This window comes from Chenopodium album, chromosome 21 (assembly GCF_948465745.1).
Source record: "Chenopodium album chromosome 21, dcCheAlbu1.1, whole genome shotgun sequence".
NCBI lineage: Eukaryota > Viridiplantae > Streptophyta > Magnoliopsida > Caryophyllales > Amaranthaceae > Chenopodium > Chenopodium album.
This window is the reverse complement of record NC_137854.1, coordinates 34559279-34583297: the sequence shown is the minus strand read 5'-3', so window position 1 is coordinate 34583297 and position 24019 is coordinate 34559279. Positions and strand designations below refer to the sequence as shown.

The following is a 24019-nucleotide window of genomic DNA, read 5'->3' as shown; positions in this document are numbered from 1 at the left end:
AGCATCCCAGCACTCCTTAGCTCTATTCCAGTCTCTAAAAACATGGGTTATGGTTTCAGGGGATGCCAGGACAGAAACTACAGGAACAATTCATATTTCACATGCACAAATTCTTGATTAAGGCGGTCTTTTTTTTAACTTATTGTAAGCCAAGTTAAAGTTATTCCAAAAATATTTAAAGTTACCCTTATATACTACAAAAGTTACTATTTTCCTAACATAAAATTTTCCTGTTAAAACACTTATAATGTATTGAATTAATCATATTATGTATTTATTAGAAATTACACATTAAAATAAACTCAAACTCTTTACAAATTAAAAGTTACCCTTAAAGGAATTAAAGTTAAAATAAAAATTATTAAAGTTACCTTCAAATGGACCGTTTTAACATTTTGAGAGACTTAAGTAACCAATCTTATGTCCAGTGTGCTACTCTGAATTTTCAGTTGTATTTATGGAGGTAGCTTGTAGTATTGTATACACCTTATATTGAGTAAGTAATACGTCCCCTTATATATAAAAGTAGAATCAAATTAAACCGAAACAAATAAAATTCTAGCTAGAGTATTACATGGTTAAATACTTTAGCATAAAAAAAATGTTTTACATAATTTGTCACGAAACCTATAACCAAGGTACAAGAAGGCTAAATAATCAAAGTATAATCATGAGATGAATTAATGCTAAACATTAAATAAATGAGATATTGTTTCTGTCTGATCCCAACTCCTCCAGGAACTCGGACCTGAGATTCTGATACCCCTATCGGCAAGCTGAGAACCTACACAATGAGAAGAAGTTAGCTAACCCCAGGGTGATCCGGGGATAACCACTCCGATGATAAAGTCAGAAAGTATTTGAGATGAGAAGATAAGTAAGAGAAAGAAAGTAGAGAGAGATTAGAGAGAGAGAGAGAGTCATTAATTGTCCCTATTAATGAGGTCTTACCTACTTATTTATAGTAATCTACCTTGACAGGTGGCTTTCACCCATGCACAACCTTTTGCGCCAAGTGTCGAGTTTCTGTTGCCACGTGTTAAATTGCGGCAGGCCGACATGTCCTCTTTCTGTAACATATCGGCGTCTTCTTGCGATCTGGTCACGTGCTTTCGCAAGATATCGGTCATGCCCGGATATCATCCCATACAATTAGCCCCCCAAGTGAGGACGTATGATCGTTCATCATCGTGCTCAGTTAATCATGGGAGACATGCTGAACCTAACAAAACAAACAATTTTATTGTAACAACGTTTCTTGCACTCTGTTAAGTACTGTGTATTAACAAAGTTTCATTACTAGTGTTATCGTTTGTCAAAATTCATTGTAATCGCTTGGCCTGTATCTAGGCAAATTAGTTTCTATACATTCATATATTTTCAAGCTCTATGTTCTTTTGCTGAGAAGTATCATTTTAATTTGCTACTTTTAGTACTCTTTGTTATTCATTGGGCAAAGAGGGTAAACTTTTGTAAACTCCGTTTTCCTCCCCAAGTGACCTTGTGTGCTGATAACATACAAGGTCAACTCATTATAAAAAACCTGGGAGCGAAAAACTCCGTTTTCCTCCCCAAGTGACCTTGTGTGCTGATAACATACAAGGTCAACTCATTAAAAAAAACCTGGGAGCGAAAAACTCCGTTTTCCTCCCCAAGTGACCTTGTGTGCTGATAACATACAAGGTCAACTCATTATAAAAAACCTGGGAGCGAAAAACTCCGTTTTCCTCCCCAAGTGACCTTGTGTGCTGATAACATACAAGGTCAACTCATTATAAAAAACCTGGGAGCGAAAAACTCCGTTTTCCTCCCCAAGTGACCTTGTGTGCTGATAACATACAAGGTCAACTCATTATAAAAAACCTGGGAGCGAAAAACTCCGTTTTCCTCCCCAAGTGACCTTGTGTGCTGATAACATACAAGGTCAACTCATTATAAAAAACCTGGGAGCGAAAAACTCCGTTTTCCTCCCCGAGTGACCTTGTGTGCTGATAACATACAAGGTCAACTCATTATAAAAAACCTGGGAGCGAAAAACTCCGTTTTCCTCCCCAAGTGACCTTGTGTGCTGATAACATACAAGGTCAACTCATTATAAAAAACCTGGGAACGAAAAACTCCGTTTTCCTCCCCAAGTGACCTTGTGTGCTGATAACATACAAGGTCAACTCATTATAAAAAACCTGGGAGCGAAAAACTCCGTTTTCCTCCCTAAGAAGGTCTATTCAGTGCAAGGTGGACGTTATGGTAGTGTAACCGTTTTTCTTCTCTCTTTTTTTTGTTTGTTTGGGCGGAAAAATTTTTACACGTGTCACAAATCCTGCCGCTGCTTTTTGAAAAAGTTTGTCAATTAACAGCCGTCAGATCTCTGAACCGCCTTTCACTTCAATTGGCCTTTTAGTTTCTTCTCTTTAGATCAGAATTTCGCCATTTCCTCATTACTTCGCATTTTTTCCTAGTTTTTTTTTTTCTCGAAAAAGTTTAAGTTACCGACCAAAGTTCTTTCCTTTCTTATCTTCTTCGCGTTCGGTTTGTGCATTCCGTCTCCTCAGGCGTATCTTCTCTTTCTTCGTCGTTTCCTTATCAGTTGGAGGCGTTAAATCCGCGATTTTTATCGAAGGTATTTTTGTACCCTAACCCCTGATTTTTCATGCCCTTTTCTTTTTTTTTTTATATTTTCTTATATTCAATTAAATGTCTGAAGATAGTGTTGAAGAGAATTTTCCTAACCTTAGTACTGCTAGGCGTCGTTTAATTAGGCAATCTTTAGGCAAAGAAACCGGTAGTAATCAGGGTAATTCGTCTTCCCTTTCTGATAATATTGACTATCCTTTTGAGACGTTATCTTCTGAAGAAGAAAAACGCGCTTTTATGATACATAGGACCATTGCCCACCGTGAAAGTGCCCTTCACCCTACTAATCCTGATATCCCTGCCGATACTGAAATTCTTGACGTTGAGCCTATTAATGTCCGTTATCACTTACGCAGCTTTACTGGGAGACGATATTTTAATCAATACGGCACTAACGTTGGCAATATAGGTATAAACACCATGCCAAGGGTAAAGAGTACAAGTTATCAACCCCGAGCCGCCGCCCGTGAAGCCGCTGAGGCCGCCAAAGCAGCCAAAGCAGCTGAGGCCGCCAAGGCAGCGGAATCTAGCAAAAGACCTGGACAAGGTCAGGTTATAAGTTCTTCTGAAGAAAAACTTGAGGATGATATCCCTTTGACACCTGAAGAAGGTCCGTCATCTCCTGTTCATGATTCTGCCGTCAACTCAGTTTTAAGAGATGACGACGCTCAGGAAGATAATGTAAATAATGAGAGTAGGGATAACATTGTTGATTTAACGGCTGAGGTTATCCAGGAAGAGAATCTGGACGAGGGGTATAGTTTTGAGACTGATAGGGCTGAGTTCCGACAACCTATGGTTCTTGCCAGCGACGGAAAAGTAGCAAAGGAAAAGATAAGTGAAGCTTTTAGGAAAACGGCAATTACAAAGGACTATTGTCGTCGTGCGAAAAAGTTCTTTAACTTACCTGATGGGTATGAGTTGTCTCTCCCTCCATCTGGAGCTTCAGTGTTGGATTGTCCAGCTGGTTCCGTTGCTGTTTACATGAAGCACTTAGATTTCGGCCTCCGCTTTCCTCTACATCCCTTTGTTGCTAAAATCTTGAAGGCTTGGAACGTTTGCCTGGTTCAGTTAACCCCTCAAACCATTCGTGCCGTTGTCGCTACAGTTTGGGTTATGCTATATCGGAACTTCCCTCTAACCCTTAATGTATTCAGGCGGCTTATTACCCTAAAGAGAGATGGTCAATCAGATGGGTGGTGGTCTTTATATACCCTACCTCATAAATATACCGTCCATCCTAAATTATCTAGCTGCAAAGGTTGGAAGGATAAGTTTTTCTTCATATCAGTCCCAGAGGATTTTCCTTTGAGGAGAACTTTTTTCAAGCCTCATCCCCACTTTGATTCAATCCCCGAGAGAGATCTCGGGAAACATGAAGAGAGGGCTGTCAATTACTTTAACATCTCTGAACATGACGAAGGTGACGGCAAGGTTCGTCTTATTCCTGCGGTGTGGGTGCCGAATGTGAGTTACATTCTGGGCAACGCGCCGCTTTCTCGTGTCGGTCTTTGTTGGACTGACCAGCATGGTATAGCTTATCCTTCTTGGCTTTACTACTCTTATTCACTAATTATTCATTTTCTTTTTTCATAATGAAAACGGCGTAGCTTTCTTGTTTGGTGTTACCTTCCTTTCCCTTTTATTATTATTATTATTATTATTTTTTATATATATTCGCATTTAACTGATTGAATTTACATTCCTTTTCACCAGGTATTGACAAGTTAGATAACAGACAACTCGGCCTATCTTCTGACGGGACAAGGGTTATCAAGCGCTGCCCGAAAGCTTCCGACCCCTACGATACTCTTGCTTCCGTTTGCGGGCGTGCTCCAGCCATTAGTGCCAAGAGAAGAGCTGAGATCATGGCCGATGAAAATACCAAGAAAAGAAAACTAACACCTCTAGCCAACCGGCGAGGCGGCATTGCGATCTCCAGCCCCAGGCAACCTGAAGGGCGAGCCGAAAAGAAAAGGGAGCAATCGGCGCCCGAGAAGAAGAAAGACCAGTCGGTGTCTGAAAAGACCCCGACTGCTAACAAAGCTAAAAGCCCTGAGGCCGTTGTGAAGAAGGTTATTCAGGGTATTGAGGTCGAAGATCTCACTTCTGCTGAATCTCCCCGTTTACCTCAGGCAACCACCGTAATTGCTCCTACAACGGTTGGGTCGGACTCTAGCATCCCAGCCTTGACTTATCGGTCCAATCAATGGATTGAACGTGTTTCTGGAAGGTTTCCAGATGAAGTTCTGAAGGGGTTTGCTGTCCCTCCCGGCCATTCCGGCGACCGTTGGCAACCTGCTATGGATGTCGGCCGGAACGAATCTATGATAACCGATGACCCAATGCAAGGTGGGAATCTCGGTTATCGGTTGTTGAGCAATTTGACACTGCCAATGGACAGACCTGCTGGTTCAATCGGCCCCCTTGCTGCTATTCACATGCACAACATGATGAAGGTACGTATATATGTTATTACTTTACTTCTTTATATATATATATTTTTATGTAGTGTTCTCGGCTTCCCTATTTTTGCTTATATATACATTTCTGTAGGCCGTCATGTCTGGCACAGAGCTGGTTGAGATGTATCGTTACTATCAGGAGAAGCATCATCAAGCCTCCGCCAGCGAAAGTGCTATGCAGGAAGTCATCAAAAATGCTGAAAAAGCTTTGGATGACTTAAGAAAAATAAAAGAGAAAGACGACAGAGAGATGTCGGAGCTGAAGATCAAGGCTGAGAGGGTTGCCAATCTCGAGCTAGAGGTGCAAAGTTTGAAGACTCAGATCACTGAGAAAAATAAGGTCGTTGAGCGGCTTCCCTCAGTTGAAAAAGATCTCCGGGATGCCAGGATTAAAATTAAGAGCCTTGAAGAAAAGGTTTAAAAGATGGAAGCCGACAAACCTGGTATTCGTCGGAGAGCGGTCGGCCGTTATCTAGCCTCTGATGAGTTCTGCTCCAAGCTCCAAGATCGTTTTGATGGAGGTTGGACCGCTGCTCAGAGATGTATTGCTCACGCCGCCGGTTGGAAGAAGGATGATTGGGCAAAAATTGAAAAGGCTTTCGGCGAGGAAGCCTACAAGATCCCTTCTGGCTTTGAGGCGCAGCAATTTTCTGATGAGGACTTGTATAACCTGGCGCCAACTGTTGATGACGGCCCCAGCAATCCCAGCATTTTGGATTCCCCAGCGCCTGAGAATGCTCAATCTTAAAGGGGCGGGCAGTCATCACCGACATCCTCTTGTGGGTCTTGTATCATTGGGCCTTACCAGCCGTAACTCTCTTATTGTTTTTGTATGTATGAACATGTTTTGACAGTGCTGTTTTATCGGCATATACCCCTCTTTTGTGGTGATGCCTGTCGGCTGTTAATTTTATCTGTTGTGTAAACTTATTTTTATTTTTACCGTCTGCCATTTGCCTTTAAAATTCTATACTTTTATCATAACTGTGTTACTCTTTAGTTATCATTTTCTAGTTTGCCTGTTTTTAAACAAGGTTATGATAATCATGTTGCCTCGCCTTGCTAGTTTTCAATGCATAAAAAATTGCAAAAAATAGTTACTTGCCTAATGCTTTGTCTGAAATCCGAAAACTTCCAGTTAGAAGCCTTTTTTAAAGACGCCAGCTTCCGAAGATACCAGATCTAAAACCTGGCTCGAGAAATTGCATATAAAAATTACCAGCATATTTTAAAAACTTATCAGCATACTATGGATATCACAACGCATTTGAACGCCATATCATTCCTTGTGCCCCCCAGTGTACATAGTTCACGCTAGAGCTATGCACACTGAGCTGCGAACATAAAAGCGAACGGTTGTTGCTGGTTCAGATTATAACACTGGTCACCTACTGCTGTGTTGTTTTAGCCAGTTAGGTACCCTCTCGGCGATCATTTTCTGAGCTACGCCTCATGTCGGCGTATACTCGAATTGATTTGGCCGGTATTTATATTTTGAACCAGCAACCTCATGAGTTAACATATACAACTGATCAGGTTGTATAACTGTTATCTTCATGGAAGCGGTTTTTAGCTGTCCATCCCACTTAACGATGGTCTGTTAAATGGAGGATGCCTATTTCAATGCGTATTGTCTGAATACTTCTTCATTCATTACCGATATCTTTTTTGATATCAGTTTCAAAAAATAAGGATTTGTTCATTACACATAGTATTTTTTCAATACAGCGGAGTTCCATACATTTTTTAGAGGTATTCCATCCGGGGTTTCCAGATAAAATGACCCTTGGATGACGACATCTCTTATTCGATAAGGCCCTTCCCAGTTTGCAGTCAGCTTCCCGTCTTCATTTCCCTTACCGGTTGCTGCGGTTCTTCGTAAGACTAGATCTCCTTTGCTTAACGGCCTATATGATACTTTTCTGTTGTAGGCCCGTGACATTCTTTCTTTAAAGACAGCTGACTTAACTGCTGCTTTTTCTCTTAGCTCTGGCAAGAAATCTAACTGTTGCCGTAGGAGTAAATCATTTTGATCTGCACAGTAATGCTGAATTCGGAATGTCGGCAACCCGACTTCTGCTGGTATGACTGCCTCCGTTCCAAAAACTAGAGTGTAAGGGGATTCACCTGTGGCTTCTCTCATTGTTGTCCTGTTGGCCCATAATATTTCTGGTATCAAATCTGCCCATAAACCTTTTGCGTCATCGATCTTTTTCTTAATTGCCGTTATTATTTGCTTATTTGCTGCTTCTGCTTGGCCGTTAGACTGTGGATGGCATACAGCTGCATAAGCAAATTTTACCTTATACATCATTAAGAGATCTTTGATTGGCTTACAGTCAAATTGAGTTCCATGATCAAAAACCATCGCCATCGGCAGCCCGAACCTCGTGAAAATGCTTTTCCATATAAACTTTTTCACTTCCGATGTCGTTATCTTCGCTACTGGTTCTGCCTCTATCCACTTGGTGAAGTAATCAATTCCCACTATCAGATACTTTCTTCCACCTGTGGCTGATGGGAACGGGCCTACTATATCCATTCCCCATTGGGCAAAGGGGACTGGATTCAACATCGGAGTCAGATCATTTGGGGGCAAGTCAATAATTGGAGCAAACTTTTGACATTTTTCGCATTTTTTAACATAAGCCGTCGCATCTGCAATCATTGTCGGCCAGTAGTATCCCCTTCTCATTGCCTCTCTGGACAAAGCTCTTGCTCCGAGGTGATTACCACAACTTCCCTCGTGCAATTCTTCTACTAATCTTGCGGATTCAAAATCCGTTATGCACCTTTGCAACGGCAATGAAAATCCCTTTTTGTATAACTGGCCTTGGTACATAACGAACCACACACTATCCTTCTGTAACCTTCTCAGCTCCCCTTTATCGGTTGGCCCTACACCATGAACGATGTATGCCAGTATTTTATCATACCACTGATCCTCCACTTCAACACAATTGACATCTGCCGGCATCTCATCTATGCTTCTTTGCTTTAAAATCTCAACCATAACCGTTCTTTCCAAGTCATTGAAGCTTGAACTTGCCAATCTTGCCAGTGCATCCACTTGAGCATTTTTTAATCTCGGAACCAGTTTGATCTCAAAGTACTGCAACTGAGCTGCCAATTGCTTCATCTTCTCTAAATACTTTACCATTGCTGGCTCTCGAGTTTCGTACTCCCCACTAAACTGGCTTGATACCAGCTGGGAATCAGTTGTCAAAACTAACCGTTTTGCCTCTGCCGCTATTGACAGCTGCATACCAGCTACCGCAGCTTCATACTCGGCCTCATTGTTTGTTGCCTTGAATTTAAATTTCATGGCGTATTCAAATATTTTTCCATCTGGAGCCGTTATCACAACTCCGGCCCCTGCCCCCGTTGCTGCGGCTGATCCATCAACTGATACTTGCCATGTTCCCAACTCCTCTTCTTCATCCGTGTATGTGGTTTCGACAATAAAATCTGATAACGCTTGAGCCTTAATTGACGTCCTAGGCTTGTAACTTATTTCATACTCCGATAACTCTACTGCCCATGTCAGTAGTCTACCAGACGTATCCATTTTTCGCAGTGACTTCTCTAGGGGATGATTGGTGAGTACTTCTATTGGATGTGCATCAAAGTAAGGTCTTAACTTCCTGGCTGCTACTAGTACAGCTAAAGCCATTTTCTCTATTACTGGGTATCTGCGTTCTGCCGCATTCAAGACATGGCTGACAAAGTAAATCAGTTGTTGTTGCCTCTTCCTTTCTACCAACAAAACGGCCACTATTGTTTTTGGTGATGCTGAGATGTATAATTGTAACACTTCTCCCTTCTCAGGCCTGGCAATTGTGGGAAGAGACTTAAGATGATTCCTCACTACTTCTAAGGCATCACTTTGTTCTTTTTCCCACTCGAATGCCTTATTCTTTCTCAGCACCATAAAAAACGGGAGTGCTTTATCAGCTGATTTGCTGATAAATCTTGTTAGCCCTGCCATCCTGCCCGTTAACCTCTGTATATCACGAATGGTTCTTGGTTGTTTCATTTGAAGCACCGCATTCACCTTATCGGGATTTGCATCTATCCCCCGTTCACTAACCATGAAACCTAAAAACTTCCCTGATCTCACCCCAAAAACACACTTCTCTGGATTCAACTTCATTTGATATTTTCTCAAGGTTTCGAATGTCTCCCTCAGATCGGCTATATGGTCTTCTTTGTTCTTACTCTTTACTATCGTATCATCCACATACACCTCAACATTCCGCCCTTTCTGTTTCTCAAAAATCTTATCCACCAACTTCTGATAGGTTGCCCCTGCATTTTTCAGCCCAAAGGGCATTGCCTTATAACAGTACACACCTACATCCGTTATAAAGGCCGTTTTATTTCTGTCGGCCTTATGCATGCTGACCTGGTGATATCCTGAGAATGCATCCAGAAAACTAAGCATGGCATGACCAGAGGTCGAATCTACCAGCCTATCTATCCGGGGTAATGGATAGCAATCCTTAGGGCAAGCCTTATTCAAATCTGTAAAATCCACGCACATTCGCCATTTCCCTGTCGGCTTCCTCACCATTACTACATTTGCCAACCATTCTGGATATGTACAGGGTTCTATAAACCCTGCTGCTAAGAGCTTATTCACCTCGGCCTGGATTGCTTCTATCTTCTCGGTCGAGAAATTACGCTTCTTCTGCCTTATCGGTCTAAACTTTCTATCAACATTCAGCTTATGTTCCATTACCTCAGGATGTATGCCTGGCATCTCACTGGCCGAGAACGCAAAGACGTCGGCGTTCTCGCGCAATAAACTTATCAGGTTGCATCTGGTCTCCACATCCATATCTGCCCCAACTTTCACTGTTCTACTGGGGTCACCTGGCTGCAATTCAACTTGGACGGTTTCTCCGCCCGGCAACGGCCTTGGTGTTTCTTCAGGTCTTGCATCAAAGTTTTTCATTGTCAAATCTTGCACTGTCGGTTCACCTTCCCTTGTTGGGTTGCATGGAACTGTGGCACTACCAACGGGGTTCTTTAAAGCTGTGACATAACAGGCTTTTGACATAACCTGGCCTCCATACACCTTCTCCACAGCTCCCAAGTTTGACACATAGGCTATTGCCAAGTGGTAGGTTGATACAACAGCCTGCATGTCATGAATTATCGGTCTGCCGATAATTGCGTTATACGCCGACTTGACATCCACCACCAGAAACTCTGCCATCACATCTCTTGCTTGTGGTCCATCACCCATCCTTACAGGCAACACAATGCTCCCCTCCGGCCTCACAGTTGATCCATTAAACCCGATTACTGGATACGACACCGGTTTCAGGTATTGCCTCCCGATATTCATCTCATTAAAAGCTTGAACAAACAAAACATTTGCTGAACTGCCCCCATCTACCAGCACCCTTTTGATGTCGGCACCATTTATCTTGATTATCAAGACTAACGGATCGTCATGTGGGAACACTACACCTCGTGCATCTTCTTCCGTAAACACAACTTGTGGTATCGATGCCGGCCGAGGACGATTATCTACATCCAAAGCACAAACCAGATGCCGGTGCTCCGCTAAATGCTTCTTTGCCCCACTAATCGTTCCTCCGTGAATCGGTCCTCCCGTTATCACATCTACTCTTCCAGTAGATAACGGTGGTATTCCTGCGTCCCCTTGTCGGACTATTCTTCCTTGAGATCTTTCAGGCCTTGCTTCTATCTGTTGCCTCTCAACGGCTTGTGCCGGTTGTTGATTTCTACCGGTATTCAACCGGTATTGTGTTAGGTGCCCTCTCCTGATCAACTCCTCGATGTTGTCCTTCAATTGGGTACACTCTTCTGTATAATGCCCCACATCCCTATGGAACATACAGTACTTCTTCATGTCTCTCGACCTTGCTTTCATGGGAATCGGCCTTGACCAATCTTCTCTGTTCTGATTCACCGAGTAGATTGCAGCCCTTGGTGCATTCAGGGGGGTGTAGGTGTTGTATCTCATTGGCAGCCTCGTCGGTCTGGTATCTTGCCGGCTTCCTCCTCCCCTTCCCGGGGCAGGAGTTCTCGGCCTGCTCCCTCCAGACGAGGTCCCCTCATTTTGACTTTGCCCCTTTCCTACCACCATATGCCTGCTACTCGTCTTCAACAGCTCCTCACTCTTTATGTAATCGTGAGCTTTGCTGAACGCTGCCGCCAATGTCGGCAAACTCTTCCTTGTAAGATACCTTTTGAAATCCGAATCAACTAATCCATTCATCAAAGCCATCACAGCTATCTCCTGTTGTAACTTCGGAATAGTGTTTGCTTCATTATTAAATCTCCTGATGTAATCCCTCAAAGATTCATCTGATTTCTGCTCCACAGCCATCAATTCTCCAGAAGTTTTCTGCCTCACGCTGTTACTGACATATTGCCCTACAAACATCTCAGTCAGTCTTTCAAAGCTATCTACTGATCCAACTTCAAGGTTGTTAAACCAATCGGCTGCAGCCCCAATCAAAGTTGTCGGAAAGACCTTACACCAAACTGCATCTGAGTTTGTGTACAGCATCATGTGTCCCTCATAAGACGTTATAAATCTTGCCGGATCCCCTCTTCCATCATATCTACAAGTCGGCATTTTCACTTTCTCCATTGGTTGTTCTAAGATGTGCTGGGCAAATGGGGATGCCCTTAGCTGCACTACCGTGCGTACTGCTTGACCTGCCACTTGTGAGCTTCTTTGCTGCTGAGTTCTGGTACTCGCAACACGGCTCGAGGATTGCTCATCTTGCCGTGATGTTGTATGCGTCCTTACTGACGACTCATGTCGGGGTCTCCTTGACGAGTTTTCCAGCTGATTGTGTTGTTCCTCCTGATGATGGTGCGATGTTCCTCTATCGGCCTGGGCAGCTTCTCTTTCAGCCCGTGCTGCCTCAGCCTCCTTTCTCTTCTTGCTCATTGCACTCATCACCCTTGCGGCTGTTTCCAATTCATCTGGAGTAAATGCTGCCATAGGATCCTCTGCCTCCCTTCCTCCTGCAGGGGGGGTTATCGGCATATGGAACTGATTACCCTCTAGGGTATGGGTTTCATCTACTATCTCCACCTGGGGTTGTCCTTCTGGTATTCCATTGTTTAAATTGTTTCCGGCCATGATTATTGTTGTATATATATTTTGTGTGAGGTTCTTAGGCGATAGAAGTGATCAATGCCCCCCTCCTTCTAGCGCCAAATTGTTTCTGTCTGATCCCAACTCCTCCAGGAACTCGGACCTGAGATTCTGATACCCCTATCGGCAAGCTGAGAACCTACACAATGAGAAGAAGTTAGCTAACCCCGGGGTGATCCGGGGATAACCACTCCGATGATAAAGTCAGAAAGTATTTGAGATGAGAAGATAAGTAAGAGAAAGAAAGTAGAGAGAGATTAGAGAGAGAGAGAGAGTCATTAATTGTCCCTATTAATGAGGTCTTACCTACTTATTTATAGTAATCTACCTTGACAGGTGGCTTTCACCCATGCACAACCTTTTGCGCCAAGTGTCGAGTTTCTGTTGCCACGTGTTAAATTGCGGCAGGCCGACATGTCCTCTTTCTGTAACATATCGGCGTCTTCTTGCGATCTGGTCACGTGCTTTCGCAAGATATCGGTCATGCCCGGATATCATCCCATACAGATATATACCAAGCAAGAGATGTGTGCTCGCTAGCAATACCAAAATAACACCCCTTGTAAACCATTGAGTCGTTACATCTTCAAGAAAAGCACCCTTGCATGATTTGCAATCGAACTTATCGAAGCATAGGGTGTTTGGATCATTATCCCATTTATTGCAATCAACATTTGAGTAAGTTCCGTTCTCTGGATTTATCCAAATTGACGGGCTTATGTAATCGAAGTTACAAGCTTCCTGAGGCTTGCAACAACCACTCTATGAAATACATATTTTAAAAAAAAACTATAATTAGTTGTATGTGGGGTGTGACAAGATTGTTCATTTATTATGAAGGTGTTACTAACTTTAACCTATTTTTTTCGGAAAAAAAAAAAAAAAAAAAAAAAAAAAAAAAAAAAAAAAACCCTTTAACCCTTCCTTAATACGGAGTATAACTTTAACAAGTAACATGAATCTTCAACAACAATCACCATTAATACTAGATTTAGAAAATAAGATATTTCCTTCTCTTTTAAACGTACTCCTTAATTTAAATTCTAGACCTTTGGCACTTGCAAAAAAAAAAAAAATCCTTACCTTTGGCTTCTATCAACTTTCATTTTAGGAATACTCTCCAAATGACATATTATGAACTTTATAATATTAATTATAAAATACAGATCTAAACCCCAACAATTTTAGGGCTTTGTGTAGTCGTACAGGTTGCACTAGCTAAGTAGGTAGCTAGCTAGGGGCCAACCTCGATCCAACTATCCAAGACTCAATTTGTATATCGGGAATTCCAAGTTTATCTCCATGGTAAACGTTTTTGGTCAATCTAAGGGTAATTTGGTCATTTCATCTCAGTTAGTTGAGGATATGCTAGTCAATTCCACCTGATGACTGGAATTATTTCAGATGACTGAGCATCCACATGTGCACTAGCAAGTGTTAACTGTCGTTATTTGAAGAGGGAGCCATGTTAACTTGCTGAACATCCACGTGTTGCAAATGGGTTGAATAAGTATACTCCAGCACAAATGGCAGATTAGGATTTTGGAAGAAGGAGGCTTAAATTAATTGGGCATAATAGATTTTTACTTTCTTTTATTTGTATATATATCAACATGTTAATTCAGAGTATTAATTCATACAAGTATTGTCTTGTGTCAAAAAAATTACGTACCCTTAGAATAAATAAATTAGGCTATAATTAATATTAATGGTAAACGTTATCTGCAATTAACATTCATGAATTTAAATTTGTAATTACGTACCATTAACATTAACATTCATCTGTTTAATTATTTTGTACACCCTTGATCAATGTAACCATTAACATTAATCTGCAATTATAAGGTATAATTCAACCAGTGGCGGATCCAGGATTTTTTAAGTGCTGGGTCACCGTCACCCATTGTAACGAAGGTCGTAATTAAAAAAAAAAAGATGGAATAAAAGGGTACTTTTTGTGAGACATAAAATGGAGGTAGTTATTAAACAAAAAAATATTCTAAAAGTAAATATCTATCCATATTATAATTAAATAAAAAAAATGTAAAATTGTTTCTTACAAGTTTTCGTATTTTGATACGGAGTAATAAATAACCATCACCCACGTACCAATCACACATTTTTTTTCCCCTTATTTTCATTCCAAAAATTAGGACACAAATTTAATAAGATTAAACATACTGCTATTGTCAACAAAGTTAATTATACAAATGTAAGCTAATAAGCTTGATACGGAGCAACTTATATTTTCAATTTAGCAAACAATTCAATATTCACCTTTTTTTAGTTTAAATTCAACAATTATTCTCAATTTTCTCAATAGTCAGTTTGGCAAACAATTACAATAGCCAATTTCATTTGTCCCGTAGTGGAATAGTGGATTAGTGGCTAATGGAGTAATGGGCTTTTGTAAAATCTGAGAAATTTGTAAGAAAGGTAAGTTTTGGGTTTTTTTTTTGCTAGGTCACGTGACCTACCTTGCCCAAAGGTAGGTCCGCCACTAAATTCAACATGTAACTTACTGAACATCCATGTATTTAAATTTGTGAGGTGTGTTACAGTTAAATTAGTAAATCAAACATGGTTAGGCCCATGTTAAGTATAAATCAACATGTAAATTAAATTTGAAACTCAACATGTATATAGTAGATTAATATGACGAAATTGAAAATGAAAATGAAAAATTGGTGGGTAAATGGTTAAAGTTAGGGGTGAGCATACCAGGGTACCCTGTAAAAATTCCAGGAACCGGAACCGAAACATGTTACAACAGGTTCCTCAAAATGGGAACCGAAATCGGAACCTGTTGGACAGGTTCCTGGAAATTGGGAACCGGAACCAGAACCTACGTGTTCCGGTTTCGATTTAGGGTACACTGTATTATAATATACTCACTAACTTTTTCGCAGATTTTTTAATAAAAAACTGGTTGGTCACTAATTTATAATGTTTGCAACTTGCAAATAAGACAAACTAATAGTAGTTGTCTAACAAATTTAATGTATATATTTTTATAATTGTAATTTTGATATTTATTATTTAAATTGAGTAAGAATTAGTGTATAATTTGAAATTAAGTGATACTTTTATCAGGTACAGGGTACCTTACATGTTCTGGTTCCAAAAAATTGAGAACGTACCAGAACCTGTTACAACATGTTCTCTAATTTGCTACCCGGAACCGGAACCTCTTGTACAGGTTTCGGTTCCTAACAGGTTCCGGTTCCTATTCTGGGTACCCTGATTTTTTGCTCACCCCTAGTTAAAGTTATGGTTAAATGGTTAGGCCCATGCTCAGTGAAGACACCATGTAAAATAAGTGTGTTGGGCATTTAGTTAAAGGCCAAATGACACATAGTGCAGGCTTTTATATAATTCACAAGTATTAAGTTATGCAATTAGTCTAAGGTGCATAACTTAGATAGGTGTAACAACGCAACCTAGAAGCCTAATTACAAACAACCCAATTAAAAAAGCCCTAAAACCAAAAAACACGAAAACTGCAATATACCCATCCACACCCAATACACCCACCCATACCCAATAAATGTAACGTCACCTCCAAACTCAAAACTCTTCTTCTTCTATATGATTTTCTCTCTCCTCTTTTTCACTTTCTCTCTCCTCTATTTCATTTTCTCTCACTAAAAAACTGCAAAAACATCAATGGATATTAGAGAAGAGATGCAAAACCAAAAGGATCCTCCCTAAAAAAAGACAATTTTATGTAAATTTCACTTAATTTTGTTTGAATTTATATGATTATCACTTAATTTTGTTTGAATATTGTTCGATACTCTATTGTTCGAAATTTTTCATTGGAATTGTCAAAAAAATTAGTGAAATCAAACGGATATCTTATGCTCACATTCCGAAATGCATATGTTCATATTTTGAATTCTTATGTTCATATTTTGAATCCTTTTGTAAACTTCCCGAAATGCTTATATTCACTTTCTAAATCCATATGTTCATATTTTTGTATGAATATGTTCACCTTCTCAAATGCTTAATTATGTTCATACGCATTCAAAAATGAACCAATGCATTGCTCATATTTTGAATGCATATGTTCATATTTTTAATACTTATGATGCATATGTCCATATTTTTAACACTTATGATGCATATGTTCATATTTTTAATACTTAAGATGCATATGTTTCATAATCATATTATTTTTTATGTTCATAATTAAATGTCTTATATTCATAATGATATTTTATATGTTCATAATGTAAATATTAATAGTAAATATTTGTTGTTCATAAATATTCTCATTAAGTCTGTTTATGCATTGTTCTCTTTCTTTAATGCATATGTTCATATTTTTTTACACATATGTTCACCTTTTAAATGGTTATATTCACTTTAAGGAAACCAATGCTTACGCTCATATTTGAATTGTTATGTTTACTTTCTGAAATTCATATGTTCATATGTTTTATGCCTATATTCACTTTTTGAAAAGCCAATGTTCACATTTAAGGGAGCCTATACATATGTTCATATTTTGCATGATTATGTTCATTGATAAAAAAAATATGCAGAAAATCAGATGAAATTCATACACAGCTGAAATTGATCGAAGATAAAAAAAATCAATTCATATGAATTCAAAAAACGGGATAAACAACCAATTCCATAGTGTAAGGAACAAATTCAATCGTTAAATAAAAAAAACGAGAAAAATAGAAAAAAAAAACAGAGGAAAAAGGAATTAAAGAAGGAAGGAGAATAACAGAGTATAATTTTTGAATTCAAAGATTCATATAAACCTTATTTAATCGAAATTAAAGCACAAAATCGAGATTCACACAAAAATTCATACTTAATAACTAATTTCATGTCGTAAGAAACAAATTTAATCAAAAAATGTGTAAAAAAGGGGGAAATTAAAAAAAACAGAGGAGAGAGAAAATAAAAAAGAAGGAGAAAAATTGAGGAGAAGAAAGCTAATGTTCACTTTCTGAAAAAAATAATGTTCATATTGTGCTGTTGTTACACCTATTTCTAGGTGCATGAGTGTGCACTTAAGATATGCGTAAGTTATGTTTTGTTTGGGATAAATGTGTTGGGCCTTTAGTCAAAGGTCCAATACATTCAACATACCTAATTGAATTAAATGAAAGTAAAAAACATTCAAGTGATTCGATCCCTTAAGTGTGGGTATCATTGATCCCTTCTTAAGGAAAGAGACTATTGACATACTATAAACCTCCAAATTAAAATTGAGTAAAATGAAAGTCAAACACTTTAAAGCAATGCTTTACGAATCAAATTAAAGTCACAGTCATCATTCAAATAAATCTTTTTGAATCAAATGAAAGTCAAATGCATTCGACAAAACTAATTGAATCAAATGAAAGTCAATTCAAACAAAGTTATTTGAATCAAATGAAAATGAAATTCATTAAACAAAGCTAATTGAATCAAATGAATTTCAAACATCTATCAAACAAAGTTATTTGAATCAAATGAAATTGAAATTCATTCAACAAAGTTAATTGAATCAAATGAGTTATTGTGCACAAGTTCCTTGAATTTGATGAAAGTAAAATGCATTCAAACATTTAAACTAAATGAAAGTCAAATGTATTCAACAAAGCTAGTTGGATTATCAAATAAATGTCAAATATATTTAACAAAGCTAGTTGAATCAAATGAATGTCAAATACCTATCAAACAAAGCTAGTTGAATTAAATGAATGTAAAACACCTATCAAACAAAGTTGTTTGAATCAAATGAAAATGAAATTCATTAAACAATCAAATGAAAATGAAATTCATTAAACAAAGCTAATTGAATCAGATGAATGTCAAACACCTATCAAACAAAGTTATTTGAATCAAATGAAAATGAAATTCATTCATCAGAATCAAATGAGCTATTGTGCACAAGTTCCTTGAATTTGATGAAAGTAAAATGCATTCAAACAAACCTTTTTAAATTAAATGAAAGTCAAATGTATTCAATAAAGCTAGTTGAATCAAATGAATGTAAAACACCTATCAAACAAAGCTAGTTGAATCAAATGAAAGTCAAACACTTGAATTTCTTGTTATTTGTGTTTGCAGGCATTAACTGATCCATACTTATATGGATTGTCAAGTGCAGATCGTGACCCTTGAAGATGATGTTAGAGAGCTAATTTATAGAGAGGTATGGCTTGTAAATTTGGTAATTCTGAAATATAGTACTAGTAAATGGTTAAAGTTGATCGTAAGATTTGTAACTGCTCCTCCATTATTTGTATGAATACTATGTATTGTTTGCTGATAGATCTTGTGTCTTCCATCTTATTCTAACTTAACTCAAAACCCTTTGACCCTAACATTCCTTGGATCATGATTATGAGATCATTCATTAATTATGAAAAGGATTAGGAACTTAAATTTGATCTTTGGTGTAACTTAGTTTGACAAACTAGGCTTTCTTTCCACCCAGCATTCTCATGCTAGTCTTAATTCCATATGCATTATTCTTTACTATAATATGATAAAATAAGATGTGAAGTAACCCAGGCGCTGCTACTTGCTTTTATGGTACAAGCCAATGCTCACTCTATCGTAATCTGGACATGGATTTTATCAACTGGATGATTTAGGTCTCTTCATTTTACACCTGTCATAACTAATAATCCTTGTGATAGCAAATAAACTTCATTCCTTTGGAATCATGTTGGCACTATATTACTTTCTGCCTAATGCATTCCAGTATGCTGTTATTCTGAAATGACATTGTTATTTTGAGTTTCTTTTTTGTGTTATTGAGATGTTATCTGTTTTTGTGATTCTGAATTTTTTTTTATTGATTGGATTAGGTGAGAAGGAAAAAAGATTAGGGACGTTTCTATGCTGCAGCTGCTACTGTTATGGTTGCTGGCTTGCTGCTGATTTGCTGTTACTGATGCTCTAGGATGCTGTTACTGCTGCTGTTTAAGCTATATTATTTACTTTTTTTTATAATCATTAACCTTTTACAATATTATGAGTTTGTAAGCAATTTTTTATTGTATAATAAATTTGGTGTATATGACATGTTTGATAATTATATATTTGTGCCATGAAAACAAATGTTTGGATTTGGTGGGAAATATGAGTGGTGAAGGGATAAGAAATAGGGGTATTTGTAACTGGTACATATATTGTGCCCGTTACAAATACCCCTAATATTTTGACTTTTCTAAACATTATTTGTAATGGGCACAATGAATATCTGTTACAAATATCTATCTATTTGTAACGGGCAAGTAGAGTGCCCATTACAAATAAGTACTTATTTGTAACGGACATTTCACTTGCCTGTTATGGACAAGTACTTATTTGTAACGGACACTTGACCTACCCGTTATGAATAAGGACTTATTTTTGTTCAAAAAAGGTCTTATTCGTAACGGGCACCTGAAACGCCCGTTACGAATAACTCATTATTCGTAACGGATATTTGAAATGTCCGTTACGAATAAGTTGTTATTCGTAACGGACAGTACCCGTTACGAATAATAATGGCCATCCGTAACGGCCGCATACGTAACGGACGCTGCCTGTTACGGATGGGCCCTTTTTGCTCGTTACAGATGGCCTTTTTTCCACTAGTGACTATTTGGTCAGGCTTGACTGATCCAATAGTTTGTGAAAGAGTAATTAGAAACACACAAATTTAACATGGGAAAAAAAACCCTCAAATGAGGTAAACAACCCACCACTAACAACGAGTACTAATTATCCAATATATGAAATAGGGTATGAGAGTACAACCCTGAAGGGTACAGGAGTATGGTATGATTCTCTATATTATATTGGATCTAATTCCCAAAGAGAGCTAAGAAACTCACTAATGAGCAAGTTGTGCCTCTTGTGCCATGTCTTCAAAACAAGAGGAATATGATGGATATTTATATTACAAATGTAAGCCTTGATCTTGGTGAGCAAGTATTATAACCTTGGAGGCCAAGGGTCTTCCTGCCTTGGAGACCAAGGATATTGTAAATAGTAATAGTAATAATAACTTGTTTGTGACTTAATTTGTGACATGTACTTAATAGCTGGGAGGTTGGGATGGATGTTTTTAAAATAAAATATTAACCATGGTTAATAATTTTAATTAAAATAATTGTTATTTTGGTAATCAACGATACAGTGTCACATAGTGGGAAACAAAAATTATTTCTCACAATGACATTTTTGTAAATAAATTAATAACTTTTTCATTATTGTGGGCTCCACAATTGATGATAATTGAATAAAGTTATTGGTTTATTTACGAAAATGCCGAAACGATTTGTGTGTCTCACTATGAGAAATTGGGGCAAGCCCATTATTTTTCTGAGTTAGGATGCAGGGGTATTCAGATTATAGCTCTTAGATTTAATCTAGCTTTTCAACTTCTTTAACAAAATTCTCTCTTAAACAAAAATGAATTTTTTTTTTCCAAAAAAAAAAAAAAAAAAAAAAAAAGGAGTATAGCTCTCTAAGCCTACATTTCCCAAGTCCCACAAAGCCAAAAAAATGATAAATGAACAATAATAGAAGTGTAAATCAAAAACTCAAAACTATATTTTTTTTAATTTATTACGATACATTCAATTCGATCATCATTTGGTATTACAGCAGATTTAGACCACATAGTCACTAATATTATTATACTTGTACGGTTGTACCCCATAATATATAAGTAGTACCATACAATTCAGCCATTGTTAATTACATACTTAGCTTGAAACTCTGCCTACTGAATTATCAGTAGCATAAGATATTATTGGCACCCAAACAAGATTATCTGCAGGAAAGAAATGGCAAACTGGGGATGAACCAGGCTTAATGCCTAGAACTCGAAACGAGACATGATCAGGACTCCATTGAGAGGTATCCATGTGACAAACAGCAACAGCTTCATGTACAATATTGTTATCATCTTCACCTCTTAATGAAACTTGAAACACCTTGCTTTCGCTTTCTTGGAAATGGCAATAGTACACCACGTATGGGTACGGCATGATGTGACAAGCAACCATTTTCGGGGCTAGTATTTCTCTAGGTTCATCTACTATGGTATAATTTTGTAAAATACTACCAAATTTCACGAAGTTTTGGGTGGTCATCAAGGCCCTAAACTTTGTTGATGATCCGAAGATTTTATGCACAAAATCAAGCATAGACTCTAAGGAAGTTGGACAATACTTAGTCTCTCCTTGGATAGGTTTCGTTATGATACATAGTCTTAGAGTATCTTCCATGGCTTTAGCTTCAGGCGAACCTTGAGAGAAGCCGAAGAGTTTAAGAAGATAAGGGAGTTTAGATGGTGAAAAAGGTATTAACTCGGATTCTTCTCTAGGAAGAAAATGAGGAGTACGCGAAGAAGGATTTCGACCTTTAAAGAAAATAGGAAATACATTTCCTAGCTTAAGGTCTTTAGGGGTGATAAATATTTGCACTGAATGGTCTATGTGTGGTGTTGTTGAATGGCCTTGATGTACATGATGATGACTTCCTTCATTGTTTCGATTCGTTGCAACGTTTTCTCCAATTGCATAACCAATCTGCCAAAGAAATTCAAATTCAATTCTTATTATTAGTTAATTTAAGGTTCAAGACAAAATAATATGCAAATTATACAATACATAATAAAGAAGATAGTTCACCATTAATAGAAGCAAATACAAAGCCAAACTCCACCGAGTGAATTGAGAATAATGCATCTTTAAAATTTAGCTTGAAATGTGTTATTAGTGTGAATGTTTGATGACTGATGAGGGCAGTATGAGGCTACATTTTTATAAGGTTTTGGATGTAATTATTAATGCGTGATGAAATATAGATTCACTGATTTTTGGACTAGTAGTGTCAGACACAGCCCCAGTCGATCAGGCTGATCTACAAATATTTGTAAATCAGTCTACTTGGTGGGCCATGGTATGTCAGGATAAATATTATATTAATGCAAAGTACGGACTTCAACTGTGAGAAACTAACGGCAAGATTATGGACGTTTGAAACGGAGGTAAGTAGCGTCGTTACTTTTTTAATTCCCAAAAATATTCACTCCTACATTCTCATCTGGATCTTCGTTGTTACACATTACTGCACGAGAGTCGAAGAGAACCGTATTCCATAGAAGAAGATGATCCTCAGAGAATTACAAACTCCGACAGCATTATTCGGTTGTATAGGTTTTTTTTTTAATTTTATTTTTATTTTTTTATTTTTTGTGTGTGTTGAATTGAATTGTTAAAGTGTAGTTGATAGATCTGTTATGGTATGTGGTAGTGACTCAATTCTGAGGCAGTAAACTTATGTCAATGGCTGGGATGAATTGGATTTCGAATTGCGGAGGAAATTCAATTTGGGGAATTCCTCTAATGGTTTGAAAAGGGAAAGTGATTCACGAAATGCAGATGGTGGTTACGGTATTAACTATCCCCAACGTTAGTCAACAATTTGCCATGTCATTTAGCCGTTTGAGGAACATCTTGCTACAGTTACAGAATTACCCCCAACTAAATCATTGAAAAGACTAAGGGTCTGTTCACATTTACTGAATTGAGCTGAACTGAAATGAACTGATTGGAACTGAACTGAACTGAACTGAACTGATTGGAACTGAACTGAATTGAGCTGAAATGAATATTTTATGAGAGAGGGAAACTAAGAGCTGAGCTGAACTGAACTAAACTGAACTGATTGGAACTGAACTGAACTGATTGGAGCTGAATTGAACTGAACTGAACTGAAATTAAGTAAATGTGAACATGCCCTAAAATAGGCCCTGATTGGATGAGTTTGTCAATCATCCTGATTAACTTGTATTTCCTCGACAATAATTGTAACGGCTCCCCACCAAGGCCGTAGAAGGGGGTGTGCAAGAACGTCTCTTGCACAGGGCCCCAATTTACAGAGGGCCCCCTTTTTTTTATTTACTTTTTTACTTTTTGTTTGGCTTTTTTTATTATTTTTTATTTTTTATTTTTTTAATGTAAAAGTTGATACCCTTTATTAAATTTTAGAAATCAATTAGGTCAGCATTAGTGCATTATTCTCACGCCTACCAATTCTCCAATTCCTATGCTTATTTCCATCTCCCTTATTCAAGCTTCCATATTCATTTCTTCAACTTTCCATATTCTTCCATCAATATTCTAATTAATTTTTCAAAATTTTCAAATGTAAAACAAACTAGAAAAAAAAAAAAAAAAATCTATTTCTCCATTAAAGATAGACATATATATAAACAAAAATAAATCAAGAATAAAATACAAACCCTCATATAGTCATGTACTCAAATTGCTTTGTGAATTGTTAATTTAAGACTTTGAGTGATTTCGATAATTTCATGGAAGTTTTTGCTTAGTTCATCCTTCGTTAGATTTACGGTAAGTAAATTGTTTTATTTAGCAATATCAATTAGTTCCTTTATTTTTTTTTTCTTCTAAATATACTATGAATCTACAAGTATGTATTAGTTTTAAATTTTCATGAAATAAGTACATAAACGTGTAATTATTTTTGTCGGTAAGGTTGAACTTGTTAGTGACGTGCCTAGTGCAAAATTTATAATGCTGATGATACTAATAATGTTAACGTTGGGTTTTTTTGGCACAAGTGTTGTTGGTGATGTGTCTATTGCAAATAACATGTATTATTTGTCGGTTCGACATATTACCTAAATGTAAGTACTATTATAAAAATATGTATAATATTGAAATTATTAAGGACCCATTTTTTATTTTAAAACAGGACCCCCAAAATTAATGAGACGGCCCTCACTGAAAAA

General features: G+C 37.8%; 2 protein-coding genes across 2 annotated transcripts; both read right to left on the bottom strand.

The window, feature by feature from the left end:
- Positions 1 to 6801: 6801 nt before the first annotated feature.
- Positions 6802 to 12090, bottom strand: LOC145600714 (uncharacterized). The gene is made up of 6 exons (XM_081656590.1): positions 11706 to 12090; positions 9449 to 11441; positions 8560 to 8929; positions 7487 to 8358; positions 7112 to 7249; positions 6802 to 7021 (listed from the first exon to the last, which is right to left on the bottom strand). The coding sequence occupies exons 1-6, from the start codon at positions 12088 to 12090 to the stop codon at positions 6802 to 6804; spliced, it is 3978 nt and encodes a 1325-aa protein (XP_081512716.1).
- Positions 12091 to 20781: 8691 nt separating this feature from the next.
- Positions 20782 to 22092, bottom strand: LOC145602518 (BURP domain-containing protein BNM2C-like). The gene is made up of 2 exons (XM_081658710.1): positions 21891 to 22092; positions 20782 to 21788 (listed from the first exon to the last, which is right to left on the bottom strand). Exons 1-2 carry the CDS (start codon positions 21945 to 21947, stop codon positions 20961 to 20963), a joined length of 885 nt encoding a protein of 294 aa, XP_081514836.1. The 5' UTR covers positions 21948 to 22092; the 3' UTR covers positions 20782 to 20960.
- Between the last annotated feature and the right edge of the window lie 1927 nt (positions 22093 to 24019).